Raw genomic sequence first — 16181 nt, forward strand, 5'->3', positions numbered from 1 at the left:
CATCATTAGGGCCGAAGGAAGTGCGCACGAGGACGTTTATTATTAGGATTTAATTTATATACATTGTATAAAACATTTACACTAATATATTTAAATATGTTGTAGTAGATTATCTGCCTTATTTTCAAGCTACTAATCACACCTGTTATATACGATTATGTGTAGCTATCTTTTGTGGAGTAAAATTATATCTAATGTTCGCAGTCGGCATACCTTTTCTCTTTTCCCCCTATATATACTAGATCTCTCTGTCCGTTTTGCAATACCAAATACTTTTCCCTAGTAATATCATTACAAATTAAAGAAGCAGTGATAATCTAGTGCTACTTCATTTGTGAAGCAAGATAAAGAACATGGCCTTATTCGCCATCTCACATTTGGTCATTCTTTCACATATTCTAATTGCTTTGGTTTGTTTCACCAGCCCGTGCTTCAGCTTCAAAGCTAAACATTTCAATTTGACCACCTCTGCCACTCACTGGTCGTCTGCTGGAGCTACTTGGTATGGCAGCCCCGATGGTGCTGGTAGCGACGGTAACTTACATCTCCCTTGTCTCCATCATTGGCCAAGGCCGGGATTTTTAGTAAGGGATATCAAAATATATAAAAATAGACACACAAAAAAATTAAAAGGAATCAACATATAATATATATATGCATATAAATTTTATTTTTTACCTACCTTACACAATGTATTTTTCCCCTTTGCTATAAGGTGGCTCTGCCACTGGTCTCCACTGAAGTTGAAAGTACTGCAAAGAATTCTTTACACGATCGCTGTACTATAACTTGTTGGTATAGGTTACCTGCCTAATTCCAGTTATTAATGGACAGTTACTTCAACTGATCTTTTAAGTGATATATGATAGTATAGGAAAATATGTATAGATTGCTCGCATGTGGAATTAAACTCATGCGCTATAACGTAACCGCATATATTTATGAGTGCAGGAGGATCTTGTGGATATGGAAATGCAGTATCACAAGCACCATTCTCTTCCTTGGTAACTGGGATTGGTCCATCCCTCTATAAGTCTGGAAAAGAATGTGGAGCTTGCTACCAGGTTAATTAATTAATTCACCCCGCTTTATTCAAGTTCTTGATTAACAGATATATATTGAAGATTTGTGAATAATATATATGGTATTACAGGTGAAATGTACAAAGAAGGTACATCCATCTTGCTCAGGGAAAGGAGTAAGGGTGGTGATAACAGACTTTTGCCCAGGAGGTCCCTGCGTTTCCCAATCAGCACACTTTGACTTGAGTGGAACTGCATTTGGTTCCATGGCCATTCCTGGACATGAACACAAACTCCGAGATGCTGGCGTCTTGCAAATCCGTTATGCTAGGCAAACTCCATTACCCGACCCCTCTCAATAATTAAAAGCAACTTAGGATATTTACGTAGTTTTAAAAAATTCGCACTATGGGTGCAATTTGCAATTAGAATTAAGTCATTCATTCCATCAATTTCTAGAAGATTAACCCTATCTTACTATAACCAATTTATTACACCATTAGTTGCTTTTAAGTAACTTGATAGCATACGTATGTCTTTATGCTGTTATATACTATAAGCTTTTCTCATTAGTCCTTTTCCAAAAAGAATAATATATCTCTATATTTGAAAATAACTTAAAACTTTAAAAATTTTCATTTTTTATCCTTAATGAGAAACTTTTATAGCCACAAAAATATCATTGACCCTACAAAGCTTTTGTCTCTCAGGACAACATATTTCAAAAGTCTTTCTTTTTTTTTCTTAAAGTTTGTATCAAGTCAAACTACATTATCTAAATTGAAACAGAGGTTTTATTTAGTATAAAACAAAACAAAAAAGATTAAAAGTTTAATTTCTAGACGCTCAATTAAAGATAGATTCTTTTTATATTATCTCTTTCTTTTTGTTAAAATTCTTTTATATTATCGAAGTTATTTAAAAGTCAACTATGTGTAAACTGTTACTCCATAATAAGCAGTGATTTGGAATAATAAGATGGTAAGAAGCCTTTGAAGCTCAACTAGGATAGATTAGTCCTGTAAAACTAAAATTTTAATAATATTTGTATAATTTAACTTAAATAAATAATTCAATTGTATTAGTCAACGATATTTATTTAGACTAAAATGACTTGAATTTCAGGGTTGCGTGTGATTATTCAAGGAAAAACATAGTGTTCCACGTTGACCAAGGATCAAACCCAGAGTACTTGGCAGTGGTAATAGAGTTTGAAGAAGGAGATGGTGATCTAGCAAAAGTTGAACTGAAAGAAACAAAAAGCAGCAGTAGTAGTACTACTAAATGGAGGAAAATGCAGCAGTCATGGGGTGCTGTTTGGAAACTGGATGCTGGCTCTGAGTTACGCCCTCCCTTTTCCATCCGACTGACTTCACAATATTCTGATCAGATTTTGGTGGCCAAGAATGTCATTCCCACTGGTTGGCAGCCCGGTGCTACATACCGCTCTCTCGTCAATTATCTTTAAGAGTTTAAGTTCTATTTTTATATTGTCAGTGTATATGACTTATATCTTATTTATTACCTACGTATTTGGTTTGAAAGATAGTAAGGTATCCACACCCTCCCTATTATTCACTATCGGCCGGACCAAATGGTCTCGTGCTAAGATTATATATAGTGTAGTGTTTGTATGAATATTATTGTGTGATTTAGTGGCTGTCGTGTTCACTTGATCCAGTAGAAAAGTAAAGTAGTAACGTGTGTTTACACAAAATTATAGCAGTATTTTGATACATGCTGAGAATATGTAGTAATTAAAGATATGGGCAGTTGTGAATAAAACCTTCAATTAATTATATATTTTCAGATTTTGTAGCAACGATTTGTCAAAGTTCATAAATTTGTTTCTTCCCTTGTATTTAAGAGTTGCTACAATGAGCAGTTTACGTTAAGAGTTGCTCATGTCACCTCTGTGGTTTTGTTTAGCATTGCAGGGGCAGAGCTATACACTACTAGAAATTCGGTAAATACCGACCAGAAAAACCGACCAACGGTTATCGGTTATGGCCAATTACCAACCAAAACGCGTCCAAATATGATTAGTCGCTATTTTGTTGGTCGTTTTAATATGCCGACCAAGGTCGGTCGGTATATTAAAACGACCATCTGAAGAATTTAAAATATTTACCGATCAACTTTGGTCGGAAATATATTTTAATAATTTAATTTTACCGAACAAAGTTGGTTGTTGTATTTAAATTATATTTTTTTTATTAATTATTAAATTTTAAAAAATATCAACCAAAGTTGGTCGGTAAATGAAAATATATATTTTTTAAAAAAAATTAAAATTTAACAATACCGACCAAAGTTGGTCGGTAATGTTGAATTCTGGGAATTCCTTGCTCATTAACCGACCAACTTTGGTCGGTAATTGTAAATTTTTTATTTTTTTTAATGATTACCGACCAACTTTGATCGGTAATTTGCAGAAAAAATATTTTTTTTATTAGAAGCCGACTAACTTTGGTCGATTTTCTGGGTTTTAATTTTAGCATAAAATGGTTGTTTTGGCAGCTACACTACCTGCCAGCATACCAATACACCTAATAGCGACATAAAACAACAACAACAACAGCAACAACAACATAACAACAATCAATAAATACATTAAAACTAACAAATTAAAGTTCAATTAAACATAAAAATTCAAAACCAAGTTAAAACTTATTACAACTAGTTCAAAAACTTGTTCTATTTGTCTAGTTCAAAGTATACAAAAGTAAAGGAGTGTTTTGTAGAATATCATCATCACCGTCTGATGAAATTTCATCTACAAGACGGTATAGAGAAGGGTCTTGTGGAGGACGGGAGGAACGATTACAGGGAGGACGGGAGGAACGATCACGTGCAGGTTGAGCCTCTGGCGATGACTCATGAGACCGAGGCAACGGAAAAGTTCCAATAGATAGGAGAGTTCTCATTTGAGCTTGCATGCCAAGGAATTGAGCATCTCTAACCCTTTCTCTTTCCTTGGCCACTTCTAGCTCGGATGTGAGCTTTATCATAGTCTCCCGCATAGCGGAGAGACTCTCCCCATTAAGTTGCTCTCCTTGCGAGGAAGTCCTTATTCCTTGCATTCCACACTTATAGCGATGGAACTTTTTAGTAGGAAGCCTGTATATTGTGATGACCCAAAAGATCATTTCTTGTTTTAGAAGTCAAATTTGTGTTCCGAGGTATTAAAAACCTCCTTTTGTCTCTCTTCGATTTGCGTGCACAGTCCAGACATATATCTGGAAAGCCCTTATGTGAAATATTTTAAGAAATAATGAATTTTGGCTTAAAAGATGATTTTTGTTGACTTCGATCAACATTTTGGATAAACGGACCCGTATCTGTGTTTTGACGGTCCCAAATCCGTAGTAAAATATGGGGCTTGGGCGCATGCCCGGAATCGAATTCCGAGGTCCCTAGCCCGAGAAATAAATTTTTAAAGAAAATTATTAACTGGAAAATATAATAGTTTATGGAAATTGAATAGTGTTTGAACTTGATGGTATCGGGATCGTATTTTGGTTCCGGAGCCCGGTACATGTCCGTTATAACATTTAAACCTTATCTGTAAGATTTGGTGAGAAACAGAAGTAATTTGATGAGATTTAGATCTTTGGTTGAGAAAATAGGAAATTTGAACTATCTTGAAAATTTTTATGAGTTTTGGTGTTAAATTCGTTGTTTAAAATGTTATTTTGGCTATTTGATCGCATGAACAAGTCGGTATGATGTTTTTAGACTTGTGTGCATGTTTGCTTTGGAGCCCTGAGGGCTCGAGTGAGTTTTGGAAAGGCTATGGAGAGGTTTAGAGCCTTAAGGAAATTGCTGTTGTTTCAGATCTAATTGCGAAGTCTGGCTTGCAAATTCGAGCACCGCAATTGCGAAGAATCATCGCATTTGTGATGATTGGGCTAGGCAGAGGACCTTCGCATTTGCAAAGTTCATCGTCGCAAATGCGACATGCACAATAGCTGCAATTGCAAACATTTGTTCGCATTTGCGAAGGCAGTAGGCCAGGCCAAGCTACGCATTTGCGAATATTTTATCGCAAATGCGATACTTGCAACTGTGTAAAACCCAATTTAGATGGAATTTTCACCCATTCTTCACATTTCTCAAATCTTAAAACCCTAGAGGCGATTCTCCCAAGACCAAATCTTCTCCAAAACTTTGGTAAGTGATCCTAACCCACTTTCTTTCACCTTCCCCTCACATTTCATGAATTTCCAACCAAAAATCTAAGACTTCTATGGTAAAAATTGGGGGTTTGGGTAGAATTAGGGATTTTTATAAATTGGGGATTTAGACCTCAAATTAAGGTCGGATTCCAAAACCAATTGCATATCCGGGCTCGGGGGTGAATGGGTAATCGATTTTTGTTCCGAACTTCATGTTTTGACCAAGCGGGCCCGAGATCGAGTTTTGACATTTTAGGAAAAATATTGGAAAACCTAAAATTATGCGTTGGAATTAATTTCTATAGCATTTATTGATGTTGTTAAGTTAATTATGACTAGATACAAGCGGATTAGAAGTGTAATCGAGAGGTCAAGCGGTAATTGAGGCTTGATTTTGGCCGTGGAATCGAGGTAAGTGTTGTGGCTAACCTTAGCTTGAGGGATTAGGTATTGTTTGCCCTATTTGCTACTTGTTAGTTGGTTAGTACGACGTATATGTGTGGTGACGAGTATCTATACGTCGTTGTCGGGTCATAGCATACGAGTGAGTTCTATACTTGTGACAGTTGTGTTTCTTTATACGTATATTTCCTGCTTAAGCTAGTTATTGACAATGTTAATAAGTTTTACGATGTTGTTCCTAATTTGGATGTTGGGTGAGTATTGACTCAAGTTTAGATTTCTATTGTGAAATTAAATGATGAAACATAGTTGTTTGATTGTGATGCCCTTGGCGGGTTGTTGTTGTTTCTGTTGTTGTTATGGTGAGGAATAGTGATAAAGTGCGAAGGGTGATGCCGTGCACATTCATAATTATGCATATGGTGAGGAAGAGTGATAAATAATGAAGGGTGATGCCGTACACATTTGCATTTATATTGATGCATATGGTGAGGAAGAGAGATAAAGCACGAAGGGTGATGTCGTGCACATTTCTATTATTAATACGGTAAGGAAGAGTGATAAAGCACGAAGGGTGATGCCGTACACATTTCTATTATTGATTGCATGGTGAGGATTGAGAGTAAAAGCACGAAGGATGATGCCGTGCATTTTCTATTTACTGTGATTATCTGATGTTATTGGTTCAAGTGCATTAATTGTTTAATTTTCATTACTATTGTGATTCCTGATTCTGGTACCCTCATAGCATGTTTCCCCTTCCCGTTAATTTTTGTTTATTCTGTTAGTATATTGTTTAACTGCACTAGTTTATGTTGTTTGTCGTGTCCTAGCCTCGTCATTACTTCGCCGAAGTTAGGCTTGACACTTACCAGTACATGGGTCGGTTGTACTGATACTGCACTCTGCACTTTCTGTGCAGATTCCGGTATTGGAACATACTGATCCTAGTCGAGGTTGCTTCCTTCAGTCCACCAGAGACCTAAGGTAGTCCTGCAGGCGTCCGCAGGCTCCGGTGTCCTCTATCCTATTTTATTTCAGTTTTATCTACTTTCAAGACAGATGTATATTTTTTGTTCAGACTATTATTTGTAGTAACTGTAGACTGCTCGTGAGTTGTGACACCAGTTCTGGGTAGAAATTATTACGGTCTTCTTTATTAGTATAAGGATAATCTTTTAAACTGTGTTCTTCCGCATTTATTTCCGCTGATTTATTTTGTTAAGTTTTAATTGTTAAAAGATAAAGGAAAATGTGAGATATTTTGTAACGTTGGCTTGCCTAGCGAATACAATGTTAGGCGCCATCACGGTCTCGACGGTGGGGAAATTCGGGTCGTGACAAGTTGGTATCAGAGCTCTAGGTTGCCTAGGTCCCACAATTCACGAACAAGCTAGGTAGAGTTTGAGGGATCGGTATGGAGACATCTGTGCTTATCCCCAGAGGCTGAAAAGTTTAGGAATAACTTCACATCTATTCTTCTCTGTCGTGCGATTTGCTTTCTCAATGCTAATTGAACTTCTACTCTATTCTTTCGCAGATGGCGAGAACACGTACCGCTTCATCAGCTGATCAGCAGCCCGAGCCCCCAATGGAAGCTCCTACAAGGGGAAGAAGATGAGGCTGTGCTAGAGGCCGAGGCAGGGCTCAACCCAGAGCAACAACACTAGTGGCAGAGCCTCAGGTAGAGTTTGATGATGAGGTTCTGGCCTAGACTGCTCCAGCGGGCCCAACTTAGGTTTCAGAGGGGTTCATCGCTACCCAGTACTCCAGGATGCGCTGGTCCATCTAGTGGGGCTTATGGAGAGTGTCAATCAGGCAGGCATACTTCCTGTAGCACCGCCCGTCTCTTAGGCTAGGGGAGGAGCATAGACTCCCGCTACTCGCACTTCGGAGTAGGTAGTTCTCCAGTTTCAGACTCCAGCAGCTCATCCAGTTAGGGTAGTTCCACCGGGTGTTGTAGCTTAGGTCGGTGATAGATCGACTATATCTTTAGATGCTTTGTGGAGATTGGACAGGTTTACCAAGCTTTTCACTACTACCTATGGCGGTACATCTTCAGAGGTTCCCCAAGACTATTTAGACAGCTGTCATGAGGTCCTACGGAACATGGGGATAATGGAGACCAATGGGGTCGACTTTGTTACTTTTCGTCTGTTAGGTTCCGCCAAGAAATGGTGGAGAGATTATTCTTTCGCCAAACCAGCTGGGTCGCCAGCTCTCACTTGGGACCAGTTTTCGCAGCTATTTCTCGAGAAGTTCCTTCCCATCACCCAGAGAGAGGAGTACCGCAGGAGGTTCAAGCATCTTCAGCAGGGTTCTATGTACGAGATGAGGTTTACTGATTTGGCTCATCATGCTCTTATGATACTCCCCACCGAGAGAGAGAGAGAGAGAGAGAGAGAGAGAGAGAGAGAGATAGAGATGGTGAGGAGGTTTATTGAGGGACTCACTCAGCCTATTAGATTGCAGATGGCTAATGAGGCATGAAGCAAGATTTCTTTTGAGGATGCGACCAATATGGATAGGCGGGTTGAGATGGTTCTACATCAGGGGTCTGACAAGAGGCCTCGTCATTCTGGTAGATTTAGTGGTGCCTCGTCTAGAGGCAAGTATTCTTTTGGTAGGGACCATCCTCCCAGGCCGTTTCATTCAGCACTTCAGGCTTCTCACGGTGCTCCAGGTGGCCGTGGTTCTCATATACAATATTCAGATCAGCTACCCTACAGTGCACCACCAGCTCTTATTAGTGCACCTATGCACCAGATTTTTCAGGGTGGTTACTCAGGCCGTCAAGGTCACTTTCAGGGTCAGCAGTCTCAACAGCCGAAATCTTGTTATACTTGTGGCGATACGAGGAACATTGCTAGATTTTGCCCTCGAGCCTCGAGCAGTTCTGAACATCAGGGTTCTCGTGTCATAGTTCTGGCACCGGGTGTTCCACCGCCTGCTCAGCCAGCTAGAGGTAGGGGTCAGGTAGCTAGAGGTGGAGGTCTAGGTGTTAGAGGTATAGGTCAGGCCGCTGGAGGTGGAGTCCATCCAGCAGGAGGCCATCCCAGGGATGTAGTTCAAAGTGGTAGGGCCCAGCTCCAATGTTATGCTTTCCCAGTCAGGCATGAGGCTGAGTCCTCCGATGCATTTATCACAGGTACTGCTCTGGTTTGTAGTAGAGATGCTTCAGTTCTGTTTGATCCAAGGTCTACATACTCCTATTTGTCTTTTTATTTTGCTTCATAGTTGGTTATGCCTCATGATTCTTTGAATTCTCCCGTATATGTGTCAACGCCGGTGGGTGATTCTATTGTTGTAAATCGTGTCTATCTGTTTACCGTGAAAATGGTAACAACAATTAAATTTGTAAATGGGATTCTAAAAATACGTGATCTATTTTTATGGTAGTTGTTAGAGCAGTTAATGCTAAGAGTATGAAGTTTAACGAAGAGATACAAGCTAAAACGGGGCAGTAATTAAACCCAGGGGTTTACCGCCCAAGCCTCGGATTGGTCGATGAAGAAGCCTCGAGGTCGATATCCGGCTCGAGCTTGAGCTATTGGGGGTAATCGGGAATGGGATAACAGTTAGGATATGATCAAACAAGGCCATTTATGGCCAATGCCAAGCAATAAATGAAGAACTAGTATGAAACCAATAAATGCTAAGAGTGGCCTCGAGCTAGTAAGAACGAGCAAGTTATAGAGAATAAAGAGAGAGAGATATTATTGATCTTGTGGAGAATAGTTGGAGCAACATCAACCCTTTACAAGGTAGTGTGGGTTCCCCTTATATAGGAGGGGAATCCGGTTATGGTACAACGTTCATTAATTGTAAAAGTATGGGGATGGGATGGCTAGATGTTATGCCTTGACACAGGATCTAGGTAGGCCGGCTCTGTCAGACTTAGTCGTGCACCTTGGGAACTTCCCCTTTTGCTCTAGCCTCGACCTTTGTCTTCTTTGAGTCGGGCCTCGACAAGCCCCGAGGGAGGGGACTCGTTCGCAACTCCACGTCCTCGGGGCCTCGAGGTATTCTTCCGAAGTGGCTTGATAGCGAGAAATTAAGTCCTCTGATGTTTTCGCATATACTATCGTTCGTGCGTGGTTGTTATTGGGGTCTTGAGACTAGTGTAGACTACCTACTTCTTTATATGGTCGACTTCGATGTTACTTTGGGGATGGATTGGTTGTCACCCTATCATGCTATATTGGATTGTCGCGCCAAGATCGTGACCTTAGCATTGCCAGGGTTGCCTTGATTGGAGTGGAGAGGGACTCCTGGTCATTCTACCAGTATGGTTATCTCTTATATGAAGGCTCGACGTATGGTCGAGAAAGGGGTGTTTGGCTTATTTGGCTTATGTTCGTGATTCTAGTACTGAGGTTCCTTCTATGGATTCCATGCCAGTTGTTTGTGAGTTTCCATAGCTATTTCTTGTAGACTTGCCGGGGAAGCCACTCGACAGGGATATTGACTTTTGCGTTGATTTGGCTCTGGGCACTCAGCCCATTTCTATTCCGCCATCCTACATGGCCCCGCAAAAGTTGAAGGAATTGAAGGAACAATTGCAAGACTTGCTTGATAAAGGCTTTATTAGACCTAATGTCTCTCCTTGGGGTGCGCCGATATTGTTTGTCAAGAAGAAGGATGGATTGATGAGGATGTGTATAGATTCTGAACAAGGTCACCATCAAGAACAAGTATCCATTGCCGAGGATTGATGATTTATTTGATCAGCTTTAGGGTGCTAGGGTGTTTTTGAAGATTGATTTGAGGTATGGATACCATCAGTTGAGGATTAGGGCATCCGATGTCCCTAAGACAGCTTTTCACACTCGGTGCAGGTATTATGAATTTCTAGTGATGTCATTTGGGTTGGCAAATGCCCGAGCAGCATTTATGGATTTGATGAACCGGGTGTTCAAGCCTTATATGGATTCCTTTGTAATTGTTTTCATTGATGATATCTTGATCTACTCCCGCAGCTGAGAGGAGTATGAGCAGCACCTTCGAGTCATTCTTTAGACTCTGAGAGATAGCCAGTTATATGCTAAGTTTTCGAAGTGTAAGTTTTGGTTGAGTTCTGTGGCATTCTTCGGCCATGTTGTATCAACAGAGGGTATTCAGGTAGATCTTAACAAGATTGAGGCAGTCAAGGACTGGCCTAGACCCACATCAACTACGGAGATCTGGAGTTTCTTGGGTTTGGTGGGTTATTACTATTGGTTCATGGAGGGGTTTTCATCTATAGCAGCCCCGATGACCATGTTGACCCAGAAGGGTGACCAATTCAGGTGGTCAGACGAGTATGAGGTGAGCTTTCAGAAGCTCAATATAGTTTTGACTACGGCGTCAGTGTTGTTATTGCCCACATGTTCAGGGCCATATACAGTATATTGTGATGCATCTCGTATTGGCCTTGGTGCGGTGTTGATGTAGAATGACAAGGTTATTGTTTATGCTTCACGATAGTTGAAGATCCACAAGAAGAATTATCCAATTCACGATTTGGAGATAGCAGCCATTGTTCACACTCTGAAGATTTGGAGTCATTATTTATATGGTATGTCGTGTGAGGTGTTCACGGATCACAAGAGTTTGCAATACTTGTTCAAGCAGAAGGAACTAAATTTGAGGCAAAGGAGGTGGTTGGAGCTATTGAAAGACTATGATATCACCATCTTGTATCATCCTGGGAAGGTCAATGTAGTGGCTGATGCTTTAAGTAGGAAGTCAGCCAGTATGGGGAGCCTTGCGTATATTCCAGTTAGTGAGAGACTGCTTGATTTGGATGTTTAGGCTTTAGCCAATCAGTTCGTGAGGTTGGATGTTTCTTAGCCCAGCCGTGTTCTAGATTGCACAATCGCTCGTTCTTCATTATTTGAGCATGTCAGAGATCGGCAGTATGATGATCCTCATTTGCTTATCCTTAGAGACACAGTACAACATGGAGGTGCCAAGCAGGCCACAGTTGGAGATGACGGAGTTTTAAGGATTCAGGGTCAAATTTATGTTCCTAATGTGGATGGGCTTCGTGAGTTGACTCTAGTGGAGGCCCATAAATCCTGGTATTCTATTTATCCGGGCGCCGCTAAGATGTATCAGTACTTGCGGCAACATTATTGGTGGAGGAGGATGAAGAAGGATATTGTTGCGTACGTAGCTCGGTGTTTGAATTGTCTTCATGGTGTGCCTGTGTCTATCATTTCTTACCGATGTACACAGTTTACCTCGCATTTTTGAAGGGTAGTACAGTGTGAGTTGGGTACGCGGGTCGAGTTGAGCACAATATTTCATCCTTAAACGAACGGATAGTCCGAGCGTACTATTCAGATTTGGGAGGATATGGTCTGAGCATGTGTTATTGACTTTGGAGGTTCTTGGGATCAATTCTTGCCATTAGCGGAGTTTGCCTACAACAACAGTTATCAGTCGAGCATCTAGATGGCCCCCTATGAGGCATTATATGGTAGCCGGTGTCGATCACCGATTGGGTGGTCTGAGCTGAGAGAGCTTGGTTGTTGGGTACAGATTTAGTACAAGATGCCTTGGATAAGGTTAAGATTATTCAGAAGAGGCTTTGTACAGCTCAGTCCAGGCAAATGATTTATGCCGACCATAAGGTTTGTGATGTGGCATTCATGGTCGGAGAGTGAGTGTTGCTTCGGGTGTCGCCCATGAAGTGCGTGATGAGATTTGGGAAGAAGGGCAAGCTAAGGCCTAGGTTCATCGGGCCTTTTGAGATCCTTGATAGAGTGGGAGATGTGTCTTACAGACTTGCGTTGCCACCTAGTTTATCAGTTGTGCATCCAGTGTTTCATGTGTCTATGCTTTGGAAGTATCACGACGATCCATCCCACGTGTTAGACTTCAGCACTGTCCAGCTGTACTAGGATTTGACCTACGAGGAGGAGCCGGCAGCTATTCTAGACCGGCAGGTTCGTCAGTTGAGATCGAAGGGTTACCCTTCGAATCGTGTGCAGTGGAGAGGCCAACCTGTTGAGGCAGCTACATAAGAGTCCGAGTCCGATATGCGGAGCAGATATCCCCATATTTTCACCGACTCATGTACTATTCTATGTCCGTTCGAGGACGAATGGTTGTTTTAGAGGTGGAGAATGTGATGACCCAAAAGGTCAACTCTTGTTTTAGAAGTTAAATCTGTGTTCCAAGGTCTTAAAAACCTTCTTTTATCTCTCCTCGATTAGCGTGGCAGTCCGGACGTATATCCGGAAAACCCTTATGTGAATTTTTTTAAGAAATAATGAATTTTGGCTTAAAAGATAATTTTTGTTTACTTTGATCAACGTTTTGGGTAAATGGACCCGGACCCGTGTTCTGATGGTCCGGGAGGGTTTGTAGTAAAATATGGGGCCTGGGCGTATGCCCGGAATCAAATTCCGAGGTCCCTAGTCCGAGAAATGAATTTTTGAAGAAAATTATTAACTGAAAAATATAATAATTTATGGGAATTGAATAGAGTTGAAACTTGATGGTATCGGGCCCGTATTTTTGTTCTGGAGTCGGGTGCAGGTCCGTTATAATTTTTAAATCTTATATGTTAAATTTGGTGAGAAATGGAAGTAATTTGATGAGATTCGGACCTTTGGTTGAGAAAATAGGAAATTTGAACTATCTTGAAAAGTTTCATGAGTTTTGGTGTTAAATTCGTTGTTTAAGATGTTATTTTGACGATTAGATCACACGAACAAGTCCATATGATATTTTTAGACTTGTGTGGATGTTTGGTTTGGAGCCCCGAGGGCTCGGGTGAGTTTTGGAACCTTAAGGAAATTGCTGGTGTTTCAGATCTGCAGACTTTGCAATGCAAATGCGAACACCGTAATTGCGAAGAATCATCACATTTGCGATGATTGGGCTGGGTAGAGGACCTTCGCATTTGCGAAGTTCATTGTCGCAAATGCGACATGCACAATAGTCGCAATTGCGAACAATTGTTAGCATTTGCGAAGGCAGCAGGGCAGGCCAAGCTTCACATTGGTCGCATTTGCGAGTTCGCATTTGCGAACATTTTATCGCAAATGTGATACCTGCAACTGTGTAAAACCCAACTTAGATGGGATTTTCACCCATTCTTCATATTTCTTAAATCCTAAAACCCTAGAGGTGATTCTCCTAAAACCAAATCTTTCCCAAGCTTTGGTAAGTGATCCTAACCCACTTTCTTTCACCTTCCCATCACATTTCATGAACTTCCAACAAAAAATCTAAGATTTCTATGGTAAATATTGGGGGTTTGGGTAGAATTAGGGATTTTTATAAATTGGGGATTTATACCTCAAATTGAGGTCAGATTCCAAAACCAATTGCATATTCGGGATCGGGGGAGAATGGGTAATCGGATTTTAGTCCGAACTTTGAGTTTTGACCAAGCGGGCCCGATGTCGGGTTTTGACGTTTTGGATAAAATGTTGGAAAACCTAAAATTAGGCATTGGAACTAATATCTCTAGCATTTATTGATGTTGTTAAGTTAATTATGACTAGATACAAGCGGATTGAAAGTGGAATAGAGAGGTAAAGCAGTAATTGAGGCTTGATTTTGGCCGTGGAATTGAGGTAAGTGTTGTGGCTAACCTTAGCTTGAGGAATTAGGTAATGTTTTCCCTATTTGCTACTTGTTAATTGGTTAGTACAACGTATAGGTGTGGTGACGAGTATCTATACGTCGTTGGCGGGTCATAACATGCGAGTGAGTTCTATACTTGTGAAAATGGTGTTTCTTTATACGTATATTTCCTGCTTAAGCTAGTTATTTATCATATTAAAAAGTTTTACGATATTGTTCCTGATTTGGATGTTGGGTGAGTATTGACTCAAGTTGAGATTTCTATTGTGAAATTAAATGATGAAACAGAGTTATTTGATAGTGATGGCCTTGCCAGTTGTTGTTTCTATTGTTGTTAGGGTGAGGAACATTGATAAAGCACGAAGGGTGATGCCGTGCACATTCATACTTATGCATACAGTGAGGAAGAGTGATAAATCATGAAGAGTGATGCCGTGCACATTTACATTTATATTGATGCAGATGGTGAGGAAGAGAGATAAAGCACGAAGGGTGACGCCCTACATATTTCTATTATTCATACGGTGAGGAAGAGTGATAAAACACGAAGGGTTATGCCGTGCACATTTCTATTATTGATTACATGGTGAGGATTGAGAGTAAAAGCACGAAGGGTGATGTCGTGCATTTTCTATTTACTGTGATTATCTATTGTTATCGGTTCAAGAGTATTAATTGTTTAATTTCCGTTACTACTATGATTCCTGATTTTGGTACCCCATAGCATATTGCTGCTTCCCGTTAATTTCTGTTTAGCTTCTATTATTGTTATTCTATTAGTATATTGTTTAACTGCACAGGTTTATGTTGTTTTTCGTATCCTAGCCTCATCACTACTTCACTGAGGTTACGCTCGGCACTTACCAGTACATGGGATCCGTTGTACTGATACTGCACTCTACACTTTCTGTATAGATCCCGGTACTGGACCATACTGATCCTAGTCGAGGTTGCTGCTTTCAGTCTACCGGAGACCCAAGGTAGTCCTGCAGGCGTCCGCATGCTCTGGCGTCCCCTTCTATCCTATTTCTATTATGTTTTATCTACTTTCAAGACATATGTATATTTTTTGTTCAGGCTATTATTTGTAGTAATCATAGACTGTTCGTGAGTTGTGACACCAGTTCTAGGTGAAAATTATTACAGCCTTCGTTATTAGTATAAAGATAATCTTTTAAACTATGTTTTTCCGTATTTATTTCCGCTGATTTATTTTGTTAAGTTTTAATTGTTAAAAAATAAAGGAAAAAGGTGAAATATTTTGTAACGCTGACTTGCCTAGCGAGTACAATGTTAGGCGCCATCAGGATCTCGACGGTGGGAAAATTCGAGTCGTGACATATACTTTCCCCATTTTGGACCGCCAGTAGACTCCATCCATATTCTTTCTGCATCCTCGTCCGAAGGTTGGGTTGGCTCGCCAGCCAACTGGCTGAGGGTGGATGAATTCCTCCACGTTAGTTTGGTAGCAACCCTATACGAAATTTAAGTTGAATTAGTATTTCAAAATTTATATAAAAGTAAATTAAAATACTTAAAGAAAAGTGAAAGCTTACATATACAGGCGAGGCCCCGTCCTTGACCCACCTTTCTTGATCCATCTCTTTCTTCTTCTTTAAAATATGCATCTCCTTGAATAGCTCATCATGGTTCATTAGACTCCCCAACTTCTTTTCCTGAAAACAAATTGATTTAGTTAATAAACAGAATATATATACTGTGATGACCCGGCCAGTCATCTCATGAGTTACCTCTCCGTTTACCTAATTTCTACTTCGTTATGCTTCGTTATCCGTGTTTTATGTGATCAAGTTGATTAGTTTGTGTTCGGAGAGGATTTGGTAAGAAATGAGACACTTAGTCTCTTTTAAGAAGGTTTAAGTTGTAAAGGTCAACCGGATGTTGACTTATGTATTAGAGGACTCAGATGTGAGTTCCGAGTATTCGGTTACCTTCGGGAGGTGATTTGTGACTTAGGAGCATGATCAGAATGGGT

General features: G+C 40.3%; 1 protein-coding gene across 1 annotated transcript; it reads left to right on the forward strand.

Moving 5' to 3' along the window:
* Nucleotides 1–247: 247 nt before the first annotated feature.
* LOC104214958 (expansin-B15-like) lies at nucleotides 248–2831 on the forward strand. Its single transcript, XM_009764693.2, has 4 exons — nucleotides 248–534; nucleotides 952–1064; nucleotides 1154–1353; nucleotides 2148–2831. Exons 1-4 carry the CDS (start codon nucleotides 354–356, stop codon nucleotides 2488–2490), a joined length of 837 nt encoding a protein of 278 aa, XP_009762995.1. The 5' UTR covers nucleotides 248–353; the 3' UTR covers nucleotides 2491–2831.
* The last annotated feature ends 13350 nt before the right edge of the window (nucleotides 2832–16181 follow it).

This window comes from Nicotiana sylvestris, chromosome 3 (genome assembly GCF_000393655.2).
Source record: "Nicotiana sylvestris chromosome 3, ASM39365v2, whole genome shotgun sequence".
Lineage (NCBI taxonomy): Eukaryota > Viridiplantae > Streptophyta > Magnoliopsida > Solanales > Solanaceae > Nicotiana > Nicotiana sylvestris.